Source organism: Patella vulgata, chromosome 8, assembly GCF_932274485.2.
Source record: "Patella vulgata chromosome 8, xgPatVulg1.2, whole genome shotgun sequence".
Taxonomy (NCBI): Eukaryota; Metazoa; Mollusca; class Gastropoda; family Patellidae; genus Patella; species Patella vulgata.
The window spans coordinates 15,835,528-15,858,721 of NC_065886.2; the positions used below are offsets into that span (position 1 = coordinate 15,835,528).

The 23,194-nt window shown below is 35.4% G+C and overlaps 2 protein-coding genes across 4 annotated transcripts; both read right to left on the reverse strand.

The window, feature by feature from the left end:
• Nucleotides 1-2,178: 2,178 nt before the first annotated feature.
• On the reverse strand, nt 2,179-18,311 carry LOC126830631 (uncharacterized). Its single transcript, XM_050561036.2, has 12 exons — nt 18,068-18,311; nt 16,945-17,053; nt 14,853-14,951; nt 13,660-13,806; nt 12,560-12,687; nt 11,151-11,259; nt 10,242-10,519; nt 9,684-9,816; nt 9,058-9,211; nt 6,832-7,054; nt 6,114-6,258; nt 2,179-3,758 (listed from the first exon to the last, which is right to left on the reverse strand). The coding sequence occupies exons 1-12, from the start codon at nt 18,136-18,138 to the stop codon at nt 3,552-3,554; spliced, it is 1,803 nt and encodes a 600-aa protein (XP_050416993.1). The 5' UTR covers nt 18,139-18,311; the 3' UTR covers nt 2,179-3,551.
• Nucleotides 18,312-19,152: 841 nt separating this feature from the next.
• Nucleotides 19,153-23,165, reverse strand: LOC126830630 (mitochondrial intermediate peptidase). 3 transcript variants are annotated; one of them, XM_050561033.1, is made up of 2 exons: nt 23,016-23,165; nt 19,153-22,203 (listed from the first exon to the last, which is right to left on the reverse strand). In XM_050561033.1, exon 2 carries the CDS (start codon nt 22,143-22,145, stop codon nt 20,064-20,066), a length of 2,082 nt encoding a protein of 693 aa, XP_050416990.1. In that variant the 5' UTR covers nt 22,146-22,203; nt 23,016-23,165; the 3' UTR covers nt 19,153-20,063. The 3 variants fall into 3 exon arrangements, with proteins under 3 accessions (XP_050416990.1, XP_050416991.1, XP_050416992.1); XM_050561034.2 differs by having other exon boundaries at nt 22,977-23,123; XM_050561035.2 differs by having other exon boundaries at nt 22,985-23,117.
• Nucleotides 23,166-23,194: the final 29 nt, after the last annotated feature.

The window sequence follows — 23,194 nt, forward strand, 5'->3', positions numbered from 1 at the left end:
GCAGTTATTAGGAACGCCATGTTTAAACTGGAAATGTATCACGGTGTATATCGGATAAAAACAACGCTTCATTAATTTAAAAGCAAATATTTTGAGTCAGGCGATAGTTGTGCCACTACATTGGCGTAATAAAACAAGCCAACAGTGATTAAGTATCTGCATAAAAAGGGTCCAACACCGAAAGCCATACATGATGATATGGTTGAGACATTAGGAGATGATGCTCCTTCCAATGCCACGATTAAAAGTTGGTCAGCTGAATTCAAGCGTGGCTGAGACAGCATTGAAGACGAACCACGCCCTGGTCGACCAAAAACTGTGTCAACACCTGAAATGGTACAAAAAATCCATGATCTGATAATGAATGACCGGCGAGTTACTGAACGATTCATAGCTGGGGTAGTTGGTATTAGCCAGGAGAGGGTTCATTCTATTATCACTGAAACTTTGGAAATGACAAAGGTTTCAGCACGATGGGTGCCAAAGCTTTTGACGCCTGATCAAAAGCGTTCAAGACACATCATGTCAGAAGAGAATCTAGCCTTACTTGAAACCGATCCTGACCGCTTCCTAAAACAAATTAATATGGATGAAACTTGGGTCCACCACTTTCAGCCAGAAACAAAAGAGCGGTCTAAACAGTGGAAACATGTGACGTCGCCGACCCCAAAGAAGGCAAGGACTGTTTCATCGGCAGGAAAGGTGATGGCCTCAGTATTCTGGGATTCTGAGGGTGTTCTCATGGTGGATTACCTCCAAAAGTGTCAAACAATTAACGGTAGATACTATGCAGCACTTATAAGGCAGTTGAGGCAAAGAAATTAAGACCAAAAGACGAGGAAAGCTGACCAAAGGTGTGATTTTCCACCGGACAATGCGGCAGTGCACAAATCAGCTGTTGCCATGTCAGCAATCCATGACTGTGGTTTTCAACTTCTTCAGCATCCACCCTACTCTCCTGATTTAGCTCCCTCAGACTTCTATCTGTTTCCTGCTCTGAAGAAATGTCTTTCCGGTAGGCATTTCCCGTCTGACGATGACGTCATTGCCGCTGTGGATGATTTCCTACACACCCAAGACAAAGACTTCTACAGAACTGGAATAAAGGCTCTGCAACACCGATGGCAGAAGTGTATTACATTGAAGGGGGGCTATGTTGAAAAATAAATGCATTTGATTTGAATTTCTTGTTTCTTTCTGTGTTAGACTCACTACTTATCAATCACCCGTCGTATCGTGTCCCAAAGCATCAACCAATGAAATTAAGCAGAAAATTCTTATCTTCGAACTTCATCAAGGCATCCACCTAATAGACACCTACGCTAAGCGTGAACATTATAACTCAATTAGAATTAGAGTTATTGTGTTCCAAAGTCTCGACCAATCAAATTGCTTATCTCTGCTTAACCTAAGCACAAAATGCTCATCTTCGAACTCCATCAAAACATTGACCTGAGTTTGAAAGTTCTAGCTCAATTAGAAGAAGAGTTATTGTGTTTCAAAGTCTCATCCAATCATTTTTTATCGCTCTGCTTACCCTGAGCAGAAAATGCTCATTATCGAGCTTAGTCAAGGTATTGATGTAATGAAGCTATACACCAAGTTTCATCACTCTCACTTAATTAGAACTAAAGTTATCATGTCCCAAAGCATTAACCAATCAAATTGCTTATCTCTGCTTACCCTAAGCAGAAAATGCTCATCTTCGAACTCCATCAAGGCATTGACCTAATAAACACCTACACCAAGTTTGAACATTCTAGCTCTTAAAGAGAGTTATTGTGTCCCAAAAAGTGTGACGGACAGACAAACGGACGAACCCATTTTAATAGTCCCCTGCTTTCTTCGAAAGGCGGGGGATAATTATCTTATTTTTAAGATGTTACATGCATTAATAAAGGAATTGAGTTTGCCACTTGGAACTAAAGGCATCCATCCAATCGTAGCTAAAAACAAGCACATCAGTATATCTCAACGTAGCTAAGTGTTGAAGTCAATAGTCACCAAGTATCTGGGGTAATCAATGGGTGTATATGTAGTCTGTATTTTAACATGCAGTACTGCACAATTTACACAGTTTACCCCTGTATGACGTAACTAAACTCCTTTGATCCAGTTATCTCTAAAATTTCTATGTTTGCTTGTGTACAAAATGACTGACAGGGGAGACAACAATACTGATTTTAGAAAAATATATATTTTATTACAGTTTAAATTGAAAAATTAACATGCAATATATAATTCATTCAATGACCGGGATAGGTTTCTAAAATGAGGCGGTGTCAACTGATTTGCTGGATACAGTACTCTGTCCCAGAATGGTCATTATGCTTTCCTGGCCATTTCCTGTAAGGGAAGAAAAGGATAAAACTACTTGTGGATGCCTCCATGAAATGAACGCCTAAGATTCTTTGACCCCAGTCCCTGCATGCCACTGACAACCCAGCCCCTGTTGTAGATAAGCAAGTAAAATATATTAAGTAAATGTACAAAAGTAGACAAAATAGAATGTAAATGTTAACAAGTATTACTGGCCATTTCAGAAATGCAAATAAATATAAATGATGTAAACATGCCTGCAGTGTAGGGTAAACCACTGATGGTCCCCTTTTTAATCTCATTAAATTCATGCTGTTGGTGTTTGGATTTTATGTTCTTATTTAAACGTTAAATAATCAAACTGAGTATATTTTAGCATATATAAAGATGTGGAACAATTAGATACTGTTCAAAAAAAGGTGTAAGTGATGATCAGCTAGTTTATTCCATTTAACAATATTAAACATTTAGAAAAAATACCGGTATAACAAATTATATATAAAAAAAATATATACAGTGTGAAGAATAAATATATTACAAGGGTAAAATATATTTAATATATTTATTTATATATAAACTATCCATACTATTAAAAAATAATAATGTAAGCATTAACAAAGCTATCTAACATAAACAAAATGCAATGCATTGCTTAGTTATTATAGATCAGAATAGGAGTTCTGCCTTTTCACAAAAAAAAACAAAACAAAAAAAATGCCAGAAGATGAATCAAAACCCCTAAACAACAGCGCTTATAAGGGGAGATCACTGCAATTGGTTATAAGGAGGCAGACCACCGTTAATTTCAATTTGTCTTCAATGTTAATTCTGGTCTCTGTCTGGCTGAAAATTTTCCTCAAATTTTTGTTGGGCTGAATGCTTTTCAATATAGACAGAGCAATAAATTGGTCATGTCTTTGCTCAAGATTATGTATAAGGGCCACCAATGAAATTTTGAGATACACAAACTAAGTAACATACAAAAAAATATGTAACTATCCACTGTACATAACTCAGTTATCCTTCCACCTCTAAATCAAGAATATTTACCAAAACCTGGCAGAAAATGCTTATTCAAACCCACTTCTTTCAATCTAGACCAAAAAATTAACAAAAATAGCCATGAGAGAGAGAGAGAGAGAGAGAGAGAGAGTTGCTATAAATAAACGAACAACAATTTGTGGGTACCCAGATGGTGAAATTTAATAGTGGTCTGCCTCCATAAGGGGAGATCACTGTGATAATGAGGTTATCGGTTTGTTGATATCGTCCAACAAAACAGCAACATGTTTGTAAGACTGCATCTTTAATATCCATGTAGAGAGGTTTGGATATTTCTGTGAGGATATTTTCATACCAACATATGAGAAGAACATCAATCTGGAGAACACACAGATATCAGCCATTGTTACATCATTACCAACTAAATAATCCTGATGCTGAAATAAACAATAAACAGAAAATAAATGCATAAGAGTGTTGGAGAATGGTCTTACTCAGTGTTTGTCCATTGTTATGAAAATCTAGTAAGCTGTCAATAATAAAAGGGAGATCACTCTTTTGAGTTGGAGATTTTGTTGACAGGAAAATTTGAGCTTGTAAAAGTATGTATGCCAGCATTAATGGTAACAAATATGATCTATTTATCAACTGAATGTTTTCATATCAACCCATTAGACCTCTCTAGGAAATCAACTACATGTACATAATGGAAGCTGTATTAAAATTTGTAGATTGTCAAAAAGGTTTCCTTAGTGTGTCGTGAAGGATATGTTTTGTGAAATAAATATATTTTTATGTAGTTCGGATATATAGAACCAATCGTTTGTTAATGTCCGTGAACAAGAGACAGAGAGATGGAGAGGGAGGGAGAGGGATTTTTATTCTCCACCGGACACATGTTAAATATTATTTCGATACACATAATTCGTTTGGTGTGTTTAAATATTCGGATCCTTGGATCCTGGGGTGTTACCAGTCACATATGGGTGAAAAAGAAAAATAACCATTCTCCATGTTAGAATTCCAAACTCTCTCTTTATTATTCGAAAGTCAGAGAAAACACATTAGTTTGGGCAGGTCACACTACTCCTACTTGCAGTGGTAGGTAACCGGAGGGGTTGGACAAATGAACCGTGAGATCGAAACTAGGGGTGTAACGATACATCGAACAATCGATGCATCGCAATAACTTGACTGCCGATAGTCTGTATCGATAGTAAAAAGAAACTATCGATAAAAATTGCGATAGTCAACCAAACTATCGATTGTTTCGATAGTTTGTAATAGCAAAAGTTAAATGGCACAAATTCCTAAATAGTTCTCTCGTATTTGTTGAATATTTACTTCCAAAATACTTGTTCAAAATTGTGTTTTTATTAAAAGTCAGTCGGTATTTGTTTCTCGATCAGTCCAGTCCAGACAGTTCCTTCGTTCATGAGAATCGCGGAAATATAACTGGTTAATCGTGCATTCTGATTTGTTTAAAAATGGCGGAATTTGAGGTTGTAAAAAAACGATAAAGCTAAATCAAAAGTATGGAATCGGAATCATTTCATAATTTTGATAATCGGCCGGTAAAAAAAAAAATAAAACAAGCTTGCTGATTATTCTTAACACTAACCGCCACGTGGCAATCAAAGGAAGGCGATCTCGGCATGGATTGTGCAGGGTGGTACTTTTTACCGCCGACCACCACCGACTACCGCCGACCAATACTTTTACCGCCGACCGTCGTGAAATTACCGCCGACCAAATACTTTTTACCGTCGACCGCACTGTAATGACTTTCGATCGTAATATAATTACCGCCGACCAAATACTTGTTACCGCGGACTAAATGCTTAATGATTCCTTGTTACCGCCGACTATATAAAATTAATTAAATTATTAGTGACAAAAAAATAGATTTGGTTAAATACACAGAGTTTGATAAAAAATATAGATTTTATTATATATAAATATGGTCGACAACCCTAACCCTAACCCTCGCACTAATAGAAGATAGGCCTAAAATGTTATTTTTTTATAACCAGTAGCTGAAACAATCTTGATATATTTGCCCTTCAATATCTAAATTGTAGTTTTGTCCTTCAACATTCTTTAAAATATATATGTTCATCCAGATTTTCCCGCGTGGTTTCCCCTTGTCAGTGATGCAGGACGGAGGGCCCGACAAGGAAAGCTGTCTAGTCGTTCGGATGGGATGAAAAACCGAGGTCCCGTGTACACATTGACGTGCACGTAAAAGATCCCTTGGCAGTTGGAATTCGATAAAAGAGTAGGCCGTAGTGCCGCTGTCCGGGCAAAATTTCCCTCATAGCACATTGTATGGCGTATGCCCGTCTTCATTAGCCCAGGTTAGGAGCAGAACAGTAGGACGTTAAACTCCATTTCATTTCATTTCATTTCATTTAAAATATATATGAATGTTTTTCGACAGTTGTACGTGATTACACCTCAAATAAAAAATAACATTCGTGTTGTATTATTTTTTATAAAAAAAAACAACCGTAAAATAGTCGGCGGTAACAAGGAATCATTAAGCATTTGGTTGGGGGTAACAAGTATTTGGTCGGCGGTAATTACACGACGGTCGGCGGTAAAAAGCATTAAGTCGGCGGTAGTCGGCGGTAAAAAGTACCACCGGATTGTGCATCTATCGCGCGCCTTCGAAGCTTTTGTATGAATTCCAGGTGTACCGGTAGATATTTTAACAATAACAAATTAAAGGACTTGGAAAGATGAAGTAAAATAAAGATAAGAATTATTATTGTTGCTATTGGTTAACTTACCATCAATGTATTATCTAAGTGTTGTAATCGACCATGTAACAGCTCGTAAAAACCCTCCCTCCGTTTCTTCAATGTTTGTGGCTCTTCTATCAAATGACCATACTCTTCTTTCAGTTTCTCCAAACAATCACTGTCCTTTGACAATCTGAGAAGAAATAATATTGAATAATAGAGATAGTTTAACATCGACTCAACATTAACCTGGTCATATGGGTATTTTTATAACTTGGAATAAAACCTGATAAACTCAATACAGTTTGAATTGAGATAGAGAGAGAAATGGGGTTTCACATCCACTCAACACAAACTAGGTCATTTCGGGAACTAACATATGGTACAATTTTATTTCAATAACTCGCTAGCAAGCTGGGGTCTTTATTAGCAGTAAGAGAAAACAGGAGTACCCACAGAAAACCCACAAGTATGAACAGACAGCCCGAACTCCTGGTCACGTACAAGCTGGGAATCGAAAACCACGCCACTTGACTCAATGATAGACCTTATGATCTAAAGCGCACATTTTAAACCAATCGGCCACCCACCCCACTTGCACATTCAAGCACCGGATTGAATCCATTATACTTGCATAGATAACTGGCCTTATGATCCGAATTACATCTGTTATTGCCCCGCCCTTTTATAAACAATTGGCTAAGTGTATCGAGAATGACCTCAAAAACATCAATGTTAATATCCAGTTCTGGGGTTGGAATCTTACCCTGCCATAAAACATTTTAAAATGCTTGTAAATTTCGTCTGATATTCTGACTGGCTTCGCAAATTTAACAACTCATCTAATTTCTGTTCATATCTATATACTAATATCTTCGAGTAGATATCTACTTCGATCAAGGGATATAACTCCTGGATATACATGGTTTGTTCCCACGCCTGCCAACTCTGTATTTTACATTTAACAGATGGTTCAGATGGTAGTAAGTCTGCAAAAAAAATAAAAGATAGGTTGCCAGGCAACGAAACATAAGCCCACAGCAGCTAACTCGTCCAAGCGGTCGACAAGGGTTGTCGCATATTTATTCCTTTGTAGGTAATTGGGGGCCTTTACAAGACCGTTTCCTACAGATCTGATTATAAATTTTGTCGTTTGAGGGTCCACAAGGTTCTACAAACTGAAACAAGGGTCTCAACTCTGGAAGTAATCTACAGAAATTGTTGAAATTTGACAGGCTTTTTCGTTTTACTAATTTAAATAATGAATATAAATTTCATACAGATCACATGATAACTTTTGTCATTCAAACGTTCACAAGGTTCACAATCGCCATAACTCTAGAAATTATTGACCGAAATTGCTGAAATTCAACAGTCCTCTGTTTCACAAATTTAAATGATGCATATAAATTTCATACATATCGGATGATAACTTTCATCAATCGAGCATCAACAAGTTTTAACAAAGTGAAACAAGGGCCATATTTAGAAGTAATTATTGTAAATTGCTGAAATTCAATAGGCTTCGTCGTTGGAGCATTCACAAGGTTCAATAAAGTGAAAAGAGCCACAATTCTAGACGTAATAAACGGAAATTGCTGAAATTCAATAGGATTGTTCTTTTTACTAACTTAAATGGCACATATAAATTTCATACAGATCAGCAGTTAACTTCAGAGTTTAGAGCGTTCCCAAAATGAAACAGAGTCAAACAATGGTCATAACTCTAGAAGTAATAAATGGAAATTGCTGAAATTCAATAGGATTCTTCTCTTGACTAATTTAAATGCCACATGTAAATTTCATACAGATCAGCAGAGCGTTCCCATGGTGCAACAAGGGCCATAACTTTAGACGTAATAAACGGAAATTGCTGAAATTCAATATGCTTTTTCGTTTTACTAATTTAAATCATGCATATAAATTTCACAAAGATTGGGTGATAACTTTTGGCGTTAGAGCGTTCACAAGGACAACAAAGTGAAACAAGGGCCATAACTCTAGTTGTAATAAACGAAAATTATTGAAATTAAATAGGCTTCTTCATCTCACTAATGTAAACAACATATATCAATTTTAAAACAAATGGATGATAATTTTTGCCGTTAGAGCGTTCACAAGAAATTGTGGATGATGGCAATATACGTCCACATTGAAATGTGGACGTACAAAAAGGAAAAAATAATTATTATTTAATGGCTTTGCTTTCTCTTGTAAGAATATGTGTTTTCTGTTCAGCAGTGACTACTATGACATGTGATGGCTATTTATAGACTAATACAAGCTACTGCTGATAATGTACATGCTAAAACTCGATGTGTTACCACTTGAGAAATGGCCATTTTGAAGGTGAACAATGGCGGAATAAAGTTCAGCTTTTATTACAGTCACGGGGGTCGGGTCTCTGAATGGTTGAAATCATGCTCTTTAGATCATAAGGTCTGTCATTGAGTCAAGTGGCATATTGTCGATTCTCTGCTAGTACGTGACATGGAGTAGGGACTTGTCCAAACTTGCATGTTTAATCCTACACGCAAGCGAATTGTTGAAATAAAATTGAGCAATATGTTAGTCCCAAAATGACCTAGTTTATATCGAGTGGATGTTAAACCCCATTTCTCTCTGTCTTTATTAGGGCCAATTTAATAAAGCCAGGAATGTATAAACAAACACAGGTTTGACTCTATAGAGGAGGAAAATAGAGAGAAAAAATGGGGTTTATCGTCCACTCAACAAAAAATAGGTCATTTTGGGACTAACACATGGTTCAATTTTATTTCAATAATTTTCTGGGGTCTTTAGCAGTGGAAGGAAGACGGAGGACCTGGAGAAAACCCACGAGGTTGGACAGGCGACCCTACTCCTGTACAACCAGGTAATCGAAAGCATGCCAGTTGACTCAATGACAGACCTTATGATACACCGTGCACGTGCTAACCATTCGGCCATCCAACACCCCAGGAGGAAAATAAACAAATAGAAATTAACTTACCTGTTTTAGTACCCAGACTACAGATATATTCTGTTATACCTCGCATACCTTTGATTGGTTGGTTATTGTGGTATATGGTGAATATTCCTCCTGAACCTGCAGCTCGACCAATCAGATTTAAAATATGACAATTTCTTGTTTCATATTTTACATTCTGTAAGTTAAAGAGACATCATTCCAAAATAAATATAGATTGTACAAAATTTGTGGACCCTCTGGAGTCGAAAATACATGTTAATATAGGATTAATTAATTAGGACAATTTGGTGTGATTTTGTCGCAAAAATGATATATTGTTGCACAAATGTCAGCCATCTTGAAAATGGCTACCATCTTGGATTTTGAATAGCTAAGTCCCCAGAGAGTATCCACATTTGAAAAATTTCCCTGATATTATGCCGTTATCTGCTGCACTCTAATGGCCACTGCAGAATTAATCCCCATGTACATACTATATTTTACACATCTATGGCTCACTTTCACCTTTGGAGCAACTGTCAACTGCTTTAGAACAATCCTAATTGAACGGAGCAAATGACTACATTATTTACAGAATACAATTTCAAAAGAAATGAATGATATATTTCAAATTATCTCCACATAAATCTTTTCATATACTTTCTTACCAGCTCTTGTAATAGTAGTTTTATCTGAAGGCAATCTGATGAGACTGGATAATCATCTACGACAACGTTTGGATTATCAAGTGCTTCTTGTGGTAGTTTCGATTCAGTGACAACTGGAGCTTCATTCACAGCTCTGTAAAATTAACAAGAAATATTGGAGATTTTAAAACAGTTTGTCTGAAAATTTGTAAGAAGTAAAATGAATTTAAAACAACAGTTAAATGTAAATGAAGATAGAAAAATTTGATTCAAAATTCTTTCTACATAATCTTTGATTTCTGATTGAACATGGTAGAAAATTTTTAAATTCCACTTTAGGAAGAGTTTGTTTAACAATGAAAGGAAACTAGCAAAGCCCAAGAAGGTTATTTCAATAGTTGACTTGGGGGTAGGTACGAAAGTAGAGGACACAGAGAAAATTCATAAGCATGGGCAGTCGAACCCTACTCTTTGTCACATACAGGCCTGGAATCAAAACCATGCCACTTGACTCAATGTGAGACCTTATAATCTAGACTACTCGACCCCACCATCTGCTTTAGAACAGAATGGACATACTTATCAATGACTTTAGTACCATCTATCCTTTTGTGATGTTTCTGGCCGCTCTTCACATTACCAATCAAAACAAAAACTGAAGTTAAAGATGTAATCACAAAGCGAGTTATTTTTGTTGGAAAATCTTCACTACTTGACACAGAAGGGCGACTGTAGATACGCTGAATCCAGGCATACACATTGGGAAAATGCTCTTGAGTAATGGGCATTCCCACCAAAGGAAACATATGAATTCTTGGAAACACAGAAATATCAGCTGCAGTGAATCGATCCCCCACCTAAAAATCAAGAGAAATGATATTAAAGATTTGAATGCAGCAAAAGATGTGGGCTTTTCATGTGGATGTGGGTTTTTGTCTATTTTGCTAAAATCGAAACACATTCAGTTTCCACATAAATTTAAACTGCAAATAAAATAAATCAATTAAGTAGTCTGTGAGTAAAATGATTTTATAAGGTGTCCCAACATTTGGTTAATTATTTGACCTCAGCTGTGATCCGTGTCAATTCATATTGTACATCATATCATTAATAGGTGACAATGTATAAGTAGCCAGTAATTTTATTTTTTAAAGTGTGAAGCTGTTCATAATAATAACCTTTAGGCATTATGTCTCTTTGTGCACTTAGCTAGTATAACTTGTTCTCAAGAAATGAATTAAAGATTTTCAGAGCAGGTTCATTACTCTATGGAAGTGATTATATTATGGGATTTTAGAGATCTGAGTTTTGCTTGAAAAGTCTGACCATATCCAATGACATCTGTCACAAATTTTCCCATGTAACACATGTTTCAAAATTTATATACAATCATGTGGCATCACATTCAAATTATATCACGAAGCGATGCAAAAACAACAACCCAGAAATCTTGGATACCATATCCTTGAAGATAAACTCAATACTCACCAAATATTGTTTACCATTTAAACCTCGTTCAAACGTGAGTAAATTTTGGTAAGAAGCTATAGCATGCTCATATAAATCTTTTTCTGTTTTACCAACTCCATTATACATGCTGCAGAAAAAAATAGTTCATGCCTATCATTAGCAATAACAGCTATGTGTGTAGGAATTCCAGAAAGAGTGAGTAGAACTGGAACACATATATAGTTTCATTAATTTTTCCGAAATCATCATAATTCAGAGCACTGTAATGGTATTATTAAAACAAAATACCCCATTATAATGTGGTGTAACATCATATTTCTCTAAATGGGGGGGTTTGATGGCCGAATGTATCATAAGATATGTCATTGAGTCAACTGGCGTGGTTTCGATTCCCTGGTTGTATGTAACAAGGAGTAGGGTCACCTGTCCAACCTCGTTGGTTTTCTCTGGGTCCTCCGGTTTCCTCCCACTGCTAAAGACCTCTATGCACTAGCGAATTATTGAAATAAAATTAAACCATGTCTTAGTCCCAAAATGACCTATTTTGTGTCAAGTGGACGTTAAACCCCATTTCTCTCTCTCTCTAAATCAACCAGATTAAGGAAGACTGGCACACACCACCACACAGTGTACTATGAGGAAAGCTATGAGGGAAACTTTAGCGATACTCTACTCACATTTCAAATTCCAAATGTAATGGGATGTTTAACATGTTGCCAATGGTAGGCCTACACATACAACTTTGGTTTTTAATCCCATTTGAATGGATACACACTTTTTCTTGCTAGGCTTTCCTTTCCATGCCACAGACAAGGGAAAACAAGGGCTGGAAAATCACATTCTGAACAAAGATAACTATTTACTTTGAGAATAGATCTCTGTTCATAATAGCGGCCATATTAAAAAATTAGTATACTATTTCGTAATGGGGTTCTAATTCGTTATACATGTTTCAAGCACACAAAGACTGATTAAACATTTTTTATTGAAGCAGAATAAATATCTCAAAATTCTAGAGGTATACTTAATGTTTTCGACTAAAATTGTTGATGTAGGAATTAAAAAGTCGGTCCACTTTATCAAGCGGAGCTAATTTTAGGCAGACATGCTTAAGTTTTTTTTTTATGGGGAAGTCCTGATGAACTTTCTCGACTATCAATTATCGGCCAATAACAATGTTGTAACCGACAGTCTAGCTCATCTTTAACTGTGCGTCTCTAACTGGTTATAATAATAATAATATTTATGGGATACAATCACTAGTTTTATTCTAAAAGCACAATCTTTCGACAAGTATCCTCTTATTGTTATCAAGCACATTTATTCCATAAAAACTGTGTTCTGTTAATGTGTTTACCGATCGGTAAATGCCACACAAAGATTATATAATAATAATGGTTACAGCTTTTGGCTCCAAACTGACTTACGCAGCAAATCTTTCTTTTGCGGCTTCTGGGGTGTTTTTGTCGATGTTCTCCTTCAATTCCTCTGAATCTGCATGCATCGTTCGACAGACAAAACCTAGTAGATTGTAATAAGCAACAGGCACAAAATCCTTAAAAAAATAAATTGATGACATTTTCCTAAACATATTATAATGAAGATGTGACAACCAATTTCATAAATACATATCTGTGCACCAATTTTATGAAAAGTCATAAATAAAATATCATCATGAATAACAATAGGACAGAAGAGTTCAATGCCTGCATACATGTAAAATTAAAGATGCATTATGTAAGATTTAGACAAAGAGCTAACTGTTCTCGCTATAATATATAATGAAAATATGAAAAACAAATATTTTGAAAATTTCATTGAAATTATTCTGAGTGAAGTTATGACTGTTTGAAGATGTAGCGTAACTTTTAAATCTTGCAGGTATTCTAATCCATGTAAATCATGGTCATCCAATGATCTAGAGAGTTGATTATAGGCTTGTCATGGGAATAAATGTCTAAATAATAGTTTATATAATATTTGAAGCCAAAATAAAGACCGGCAATAGGCAAATTTAGCACTTACATAAGGCATCTTTAACAGAAAACAAAGATGTTTTTATTCTTGTATGAACATTGACCCTGTTAAGTGTCCAGATTTGATAATAGGTAAGGATTAGATATACATGTAGCCACCGGTGCATGTCACATTGCAAATCTCCTTCAAAAATAATATTAAACTGAGGCTGCTAATAAGTATTATGTCTTAAGGTATTTGCCTCTGAATTTGATAATCTCAGTTACCGGTAAGTTATTTGCCTCTGAATTTGATAAACTTGTTTAAATTATTTGCCTCTGAATTTGATAATCTCACTTATGAAGATGAACATAATAGACTTTTGACATAATACATCATCTCAGTTTAATGTTATTTTTGAAAGAGATTTTATAAGTACCTATGAATTTAATGACAGTCAAAGATCCCTAAACCCTCGAAAATCATCAAAACATTGTAGTAAACTGCCTGGAACTAAAATAACAAATTTCAATTTTCACAATACAATAATATAAATATTAATAATAATTACATCAACCATGCCAAGTTCGTAATCTTGCCACATTCGGATCTCAGCTCTCTCCTTTTTATCTGTAGGATATAACTTGGTACCAGTGCCGACAGTGTCTAATAGTTCACTAATAACATTTGATTCAAAATAAAATCCATCTGGTATTCCCTAGAACAACAAAGAAAAAGAATTCTAGTTTTAATGTCCACTTCACACAAACTAGGACATTTTAGGACTAACAGTGGGGGGAAACTAGAGGACCTGTATAAAACTCATGCAGTTGGGTAGGCAACCATACTCCTTGTCCCATCCAAGATTGGAATTAAAACCAAGCCAGCAGACTCGATGAAATACTTAATGATCGAAAGTGTATGCACCGGACCACTCGACCGTCCCCTTAGTTTAGTAAAATAAATAAATTCTCTATGTAGGTAAAGAATAGATAAACAGTTGCTGATTTAAGAACGAAATGTAGTGGGACCTCCAAGATGTCGCTCATTAAACAGGTTTCAGTCAATAAGACCAGTGTCAACATGGCTCCAAACAGAGCCATAATGAAGCACTATTACAATGTTTTATGGTGGATTAATTTCTTAATAAAGTTGGACAATATATAAAGTGTGCTCCAATTGATTATTTAGCATTTAAATAAACTATCAACAATAGGCTTGGATTCAATCAGATTAGGAATAGGCTTGGATTCAATCAGATAAAGATGTGCTGGCACATCAAAAGATTTCATCCAACACTTATAAGTGATGCTGGCTTGTTTATACCGTCTGTATATAAATACTAAAGGGAATTAACCCATTTTTGGACTGAAATTACTTTTACTTTAGAGATTCAACTTTCATAATATCAAACTTCGCAAAGGGAATCAAAATCCCTCAAATGACATTAGGGGTTTTAAACTATAATACATTATATATCAATATGAGAGAGAGAGAGAAATGGGGTTTAACGTCCACTCGACACAAACTAGGTCATTTCGGGACTAACATATGGTTTAATTTTTATTTACATAATTCGCTTGCGCGTAGGGGTCTTTAGCAGTGGGAGGAAACCGGAGGCCCCGGAGAAAACCCACGAGGTTGGACAGGCGACCCTACTCCTTGCCACGTACAACCGGGGATTCGAAACCACGCCAGTCGACTCAATGACAGACTTTATATCAATATGCATTTTTAGGTACAACTGTATGTTACAGTACAAACCTTGAAATTTTTAAAAGCAACAGCAGGAACTTTTTTGTTTGGATTAACAAAACCATACTCTTCATTATACTGTTCTCCAGCTAACAAGTTGATATCAACCTAAAAAAAATATCAGAAATAGTTCACAGACAATTATAGCTAGAATACATGTACTTGTGACAGCCCTTGTCATCCATAATGTGACACAAATATATACTACACTGTACAGTATTGCTATTGCAAGATTTGGTTACTTTGGAAGCCACAATATACCGTAAATGTCCTTAAAATATCAATGCAATCTGGTTAAAAATAAATGAATTTAAAAGTAATTATTGAAGTTTCTGAAATTAAACGTAACTTCATTTTTTTTAAACAGTTTTTAAATAAAATAAGAGCGTATATAAAACATTAATTTATCTTTATTTTGACTTATTATGTATGGAAGGGTATTGCTGCCAATATTAAGTGCTCTGCTACAATGTCTTTTCTATTGATGATATGTAAAAAGTACAATGTACAAAGTCATAATACCGGTAATGATAATGTCAAAATACCTCTAAGGCAAGAGTTAAATTTAAAACGTCAAATGTTACATTTAACTCTTGCCTTAGAGCAGTGATGGGATTTTACCCGTATATTCCGGACTTGTCCGAATCTTTTTTCGAAACGCCCAAAATTGTCCGAGAAGGAATATGCCCAATCGGACATCAAGACATGGTGAATATTATTCAAATTCCAAAATTAATATAGTGTACTGAGTGTATAACTACAGTGCAACCCGATTATCATTGAGAATAGGCTGGATTGATTGGGTAATTAAGTGATCGACTACTTATCGTCTACACACCTACCTTGATTAACTACTTATTCTGCCTTGATTGGCTCACTTAATTCTTTATTGGACAATTCATCAAATCAATCCTGAACAGAAGTCATTGCTTCTCCTTTGTCGGACGATATATCAATCCAATAAGAGTGATTATAAACTTAATCTGATTAACCCGTGATTTATCCATTGTCCCACGTTTTAATCTCCTTTGTGTCGGACAATAACACGTAGAAATTAGTCATATATATGTCACATATCCTGATAACATATAACACCTCAAATCAACATACATTGTATCCGATAACTTGTCTGTCATATATTTTTGGTGGCAGCCGAAGTTAAATAAAGATATTTCACACACACGCAAATGGCGCTTATATAGTTTAGTAATTAAAATGAAATTACAAATCTCGCGAGACACGTGAAATTAAGAGATGTGTACGTGCCGACTGCAAAACGCCCGATATCCGAGAAAAGATTCTATTTTGATGGCATATTGTCGGATTTATGATCATATTTTGAATGGGGTTTATGTCTTTAAATAAATAAATAAATAAACACGCTAAGAAATGTTGACGAATATTTCCATTGGAATGACGTAAGTAGTTAATTGTTTTAGACGATAGCGCGTGCTACAGTCGAATGCAATTATTTAGCAGTTGGTGTCACTCGCTCGTTGTATTAGAGCATAATTAACTATGGTTTACGGCCAAATAAATTTCGGGATGTCATTTTTTTACCTTCCGTATATAAATCGAAACGGAGTATCAGACGAATGTTGGACTTTGCTGAAAAATGTACCGACGTATGACCCGAAAAATACGGTAATTTTGGGGGAGTTTGAAACAGATCGGCAGCAGTCAGCACGCTGCCATTTTATAGTATTACGATGTCATGTAATTTTGTAGGAATATTATTGACATAAATTTGAATACCGTACGGGTTTTAAACATGAAATATAACGGGGTGCACCTATTTTATTTTACATATGAATTTGAATATATTTTGTTGACACGTGATTCTTAATTGTGTTTTGAAAACGTCTGCTTAAATTACGATAAGAGTTATGCCCCTTTACTTTCGGGAAAAAATGTCCGACAAGGAATTTTTTGAAATCCCATCACTGCCTTAGAGGTATTTTGACTTTATCAATATCGGTATTAGGACTTTGTACATTGTACTTTTTACATATAATCAAAGGAAACGACATTGTCGCAGAGCATTTAATATTGGCAGCGATACCCTTCCATAATTATGGTCCTTTTCCAGAATTAATAATACCTTTTTAAATGGTATCTGTTTTTCTAGTAAAGTTATCCGAACTCTTCTTGCCGGTGGACTTAATCCAGTATCGAATATAGTTACTCCATCATCCACTTCATACTTGCTCCTGGCAGAAAAACAACAAATAAATAAATAGGTAATAAAATAATCTAATCAAAATAATCACATATCTCAACTTGTAAAAATTGTGACCTAGAAAGTTCAAAAACTTGGTTACACATTTTGTGTAAAAAGCAGGGGCCATAACCCAGGAGGTTATACTGACCGATGCACACCAAAATCACACTCATCCAAGATATATTAACATATATTTCAAGTTTCATCTATGTGAGTGTCCACAAACTTTGAACATATTTCACAATTTGCATAAAAGGCAGGAACCAGAATGCTACAATTTTAAATTAAATGACAATTTTGAATAAAGAAAGGTAAATTAAATTAAAAATTATCAAAAATCGATTTATAAATTATATTGTGTGTGATTGATTATGAATGAGTTGAGTTTTGGGTAAACCCACCATGCTACTCAGGGCTACTGCCTCTTAAAGTAGCTAAGTAAGTCTCTAACTCGATATCATCCAAAGTCTTCGACATTGAAAACACGAATCATTGGTCAATTTAAATCAACATTGATGTTGTGATCTTACTGGGAAAAGATGGTCTTCTGATGTCCAATATTTAAGACAAAATAAACATTTTACCATTGGTACATGAATCGTGTACCATAATGCGCTTCAGACCTATTTCTAACAAGGGACTCGAAGAACGAGGTTAGACATATTTCACACGTCACGTCAAACAGTAACGGCATATTCTTATCTGGAGAGCATACGCTGGAATAACCAGACGCTAGAGATTACCATTCGATTGAGACTTCTGACGTATTTTGCCGAACATAACTGATTTGAAATTAGAGTAAAAACTGAAACGATTGGATGTAAATCAGTTTAGAGGTCTCATTCATATTACATTATTACATTGCGACCCATTTGTGTCAATTTCTAGGTCCCAAATATTAGCGATTTAGCTCCTTTAAAGTGGGCCTCTTTTTATATGGTTTTCATTGTACCTGTCACCATACCTGGTGATTACTCAAAATGATATACAATTAATAACAAACTTTTTAACATTTTTTTGGAATAGGCCTAATTTCTCAAAAACTGCACTGAAAAATGATACAATCAGGCCCATCTCCTATGATCTTCGTTGACCTCTCCCGATAAACAGCTTTCAGCTTATTATGTCCTCCACACTTCCTTCTTGGATAAAGGTGTTAAACCGCCTCGAACCAACAATAAATGTAAACTATTTCAGTGTAATTTCCGCTCCTATCAAATGTTTACAAATAAAAGTATACCATTTAAGTTTCACAACATTGAAGAACCTGAAATCACGTTTAAAAAAGAGTTCCCTCCCTTACATTATAAAATAAATTTAATACCACTGACTGCTATGGAGATTAAACCCATTACAAAGATTAATTTTTAACCTATAATAAAACCCCCAAAATGGAACTGCATCTTAAACATTTCATTAAAATTCATCATTGTCTTCTTTTTTTTTTTAATTCAATGGAACAATTTTCGTGGTTGCTGGATAGGCCTGGTAGTTATTAATCCTGGTTGAATCGTGCAGTTTTTGTGTGAAATGAAACTGGGATTTAGTGGGCATTCATATGTGATGTGACTCCTATTTTTGTGTCTCAATATTTCATTGTTGTTGAAGATTTTGTATTACTCATTGGTTTTAATCTTAAACCCCTAACCCTAAAATGTAAAAGTGATGGAAATAGAAAAGGGAGTCGGATCAAACATGATCTCCAATTTGTCCAGACTGGGGCGAAACAGTCCACTCTTATTTCAAATTCAAACTATTCAGGGTTCATTTACGTGCATACCAATGTGTACACATGAACTCGTCTTTTTGCCTTATCCAAACAACTAGATACTGATCCTTGTTGGCAAGAGAAAAGCATGCCGGAAAATCATAACAAAGGAGCTTTCTCAGGCAAAACTGAACAGATCTGACATAGCTATAGGCTATCATATAGTTGCATTTTATCAGGTCAAGATTGGTTGGAGGCAAGGTCTGAAAGAGTTATGTAATCCCCCCACCCCCTCCTCCAATAAATCCAGATTTAATTCAAGGAATGGGAGTAGGAATGTAACAGAAATGTTGGTAGAAAAATAAATCAGTTTACATGCATAAAATTCAAATATTTATTCTTGATTACAAACATAACAAATTAATGTTAAAATTAATTTTACATACCAATCAAAAAACAAAAAAAACCCTATTTATATGTAGCTCAAACTTGGTTAATCAAAGCAAATCAACCAATATTGCAACTTAAAATCTCATTCACTTTTATCAAGATGTCTTGAATTGAACATTTCTTGTTTCCAATGACATGTTTGGAATGGACAGATAATAAATCTTTGTAGAGGAATTTTAGAGGTTTAATGTCAAAGCGATAAAAGCCTTTAAAATTTACTGCAACCACTATACAAAGATGTTTGTTATACATGTATCACAAACAAAATCAAAACAATAGCCACAAAACTACAAAGTATAATTAAAAAACCAACATTTACACAAACAAAAACAATAACAAAATTACAAAAATATAATTAAATAACCAACATTCAGAAAAACAAGACTCATACAAATAAACATAAAAAGAGTCTTAGTTCAAAACTGAATTTCTAATTCATTTGATAATTTCCATTAAAAAAATTGTAGGCTTTTTTCGGTAAATTACAATGAAAAGCTGTCAGTTAGGGTACACTTATTAGGATATTACGTTAGCGTATGTACTGGGTGGATCATAAACAAGCTTGGAAATCAACTACCTGTCACCAACATTGCCTGACCCAAATTCAGGCTTTATCACGGACAAGCCCTGTGCTGCCTGTGTTTTTATTGATAATTTTAATACATGTCCAACACATGTTAAAAATGTCAGGTACAAGTTCAATAGTGTCACCATTTTGTCAGGTATTATAAGCTAACACCATTATTTCCAGGTCATCCTATCAACTGAAAAAATCTTGCCTCCCCTTGATAATATTTTGACTTTTATTTTCATTACGGTACCTAATCAGACTAAAAAAAATTTATTGCTGATTAATTTCTATATCGTGAATTAGAGAATCAACGAGTTTTTCTACTGTCGGTTTCTCATTTAACATATCTTCAACCAGTTCTCTGGGATGTTTCCCTCCACCATGAGCCAACATTTTATATCGGTACTTGTCTCCCATAGCTCGATTAAATGGATCTTTGTGGAAACATTTATACCAGATACTAGAAGCTACAGCTCTTGACAGTAAATATGAATAATATTTTGCCCCATATCCCACCAAATGTCCAAATTTATGCTGCCATGACGTTCCTTCAACGTATGGAGCCCCGTAAAATGTATTTTGTAATTCACCAAGGACTTGTGAGGTTGTTTTTCCTAGTGGGTACTCGCCATGGTAAGTTTGATCCAGCATGGAATAAAGAACTTGTTGCTGCATGTCGGACGCGGAAAACAAGGATTTAGATTTACAAAGTTTCTCAGCAACACCTGACGGAAGGCTCTCTCCAGTTTTATAATGTTTTGCAAATGTTGACAAAACTCTGGGATCGGATACAAAAAACTCCATCAAGACAGATGGCACTTCGGCAAAATCTGTTGAACATCTGGTTCCAGTGACATGTTGGTATTTGGTTCGACCTAACATTGAGTGCATCGCGTGGCCGAATTCGTGAAAGAGATTTTCCAGCATGCCTGGAGTAAGTAATGAAGGCACACGACTTTGAGGCAGAGGGAGGTTTAATTGTAAGACCACCATTGGTAGCTGATAACTTCCGTCGGATTTCTGCCGACCTCCCTGTATAGTGTAATGACAGTCCTGATTGGGTTTATTTGATCTCTCGAAAAAATCACAATAAATATATCCAAGTGTGTTATTTTGTTCGTCAACAACAGCAAGTTTATGTACATCACTAGTCCAAACTTCTCCCGGCGCCATATCTACACGCTGTAAGGAGACACCATATAAATTGTTAAATAAGTTATTCAACCCATCCATACAGGCGCCGAGGGAGAAGTAAGGAGCGATGTCCTGTGAATGTAAATTAAGGAACTCCTGTCGTCCTAAAGCTGTATAATAGGGTGGATCCCAGGCATATATTCCCTTACCCTGACCACCGTGGCGTTGTTTTAGCTTAAGAATTTGGGCATAATCAGAGTCAACTTTCGAACTTAACCTGCTTCCTAGTGTACTTAAAAATTGCATCACATTTTCAGGGGTCTCCATCATTGTTCCACGTATAGCTCTATGAGCATATGTGGGAAAGCCAACCAACTTAGCTAACTGATTACGTGCAGACAATAAACCATCCAGTAGCGACTCCTGGTGTTCATCTTCTTGTAGAAATATACGATACGCAGCTTCTCGTACAGTGTCGCTATAGTGATCAGAATACAAACCAGTAACAGTGATATTATCACCGTCGTAACCAAAACAATTCCGAAGATTTTCAGGTAATTTTGATTTTTTAATGCTTCCAGGTTTGTGAATTCCTTGCATAAAATGGCTTCCAAGAAAGAGAATGTTCTCATTTAGTTTAACAAATTTTTCCCTCTTATCCTCTGGAAGATGAATTCCACTTTGTTCAAAGTCAAAGATGAAAAGTTCTGCAACTCTTTGATCCAGGGAATCTGTCGCTACTACATCTCCATTTTCAATCACTGTTTTTAAAGCCTTATGGATTTCAATATTAGTGTTCAGTCTTTCCACAACTCCTGATAAATTGATACACGCCTCTTCCGCTGTACTTGCGTATTCAGCTTTTGGATGGGCTACACGAATAAAGTCTGCCATGTCAGCAACTCGGCACAAACAGTCTGACAGTTCATCGAAGATCTCCACTATTTTACGTTTACGATCTTTACTCAAAATTTCTTTTAAAAGGGCATCAACTTCACTGTTAACTTTTTCTTGAAGAATGTAAAATCCCCCATAATCTGTTAATTCTGGGATTCCGAAAAGACCAACATCCTCCCGAGTAAAACTTAGATTTAGTTTCTGCGATTGACGGGTATTGAATGCTTGAGCTAAGTTTGAAAGTGTAGATACAGATCTACAGTTTAACAATAACTGATGAGTCCTCTTCAAAAGAGAAGGTTTAATTCTACTGAAAATCATTTTAATGGTGTATGCTTTCAGTCCACCATATCACTGTAAATAGTCCAACCCTTGACACCTGAAATGGAAAAACAGTAGCTTACAATAAGAGAATTTTGCCAATGTACTGAATATTATTTTTTTGAAAATTACTGCATATTTAAGGAGTTACCTGTCAATTTCTATACCTTGGAAGCTAAAATAGGTTTAAATAAAAGCACATAAGACGGAGATGTATTTTTTAACAGCGTGTTGTGTCGCTCATACTGACTCTAGCGAGGTAAGCAAGGTCTTATTTTCTCACTAAGATTTTCATTTATATTGTTCAGGCGTTCACAGGGATTGACACACAACCGTTTAGCAGTAAAAATTTGCCCAGTAAAATTGACTGGGAAGCCAAACTTTTTCGCCAATGCTTCGTTCAGAGCTGGACTAGTGTCTGGTTATCACTAAATTGATAATTTACTTTGACATTTCTCTTATTGACAGAAATTACAAATGGCACTCGAGCGCATACAGAACATGACTTCCGCAGAACGATTTTAAAATTAAAATGTTCATTGGGCATGAGCAACCTCAAATATTGATAATTGAATGAAATGGACCGAAGATTATGGATAATACTAGGTAAGAGATTTTTCTACTTTAATTTTCTTAGTCACTAATTCATGTTTGACGTCGCTCCCTTTTTAAACTTCAATAAATGCAAACCCTAAAACTTTAACCTTACATGTAACTGGTCCTAATCCATTTTTTATTGAACGAATATAGTAAGTAAATACTGTCGTCTGTGTCATGACATTATATACTATTTTAATATTATTCCCAGTCAAAGTGTACTGGTTCACTTACTCGCTCACCATTGACTTGGTTGGATGATAAAATACACACCTGGAAGAACAGGGCACTATATAAATTGGTCTAATTCTATGATCAGTTGCAAAATAATCCTTCTAGTTCTTGAGGAGGTCGAGCACCTTGAAACGTATAAATGCATTTGCCTCCCTTTGACAGTCTTCATAAAGGAATTATCTCCCTTGAATAAAATTGTTTTAATACATTTTTAAAGT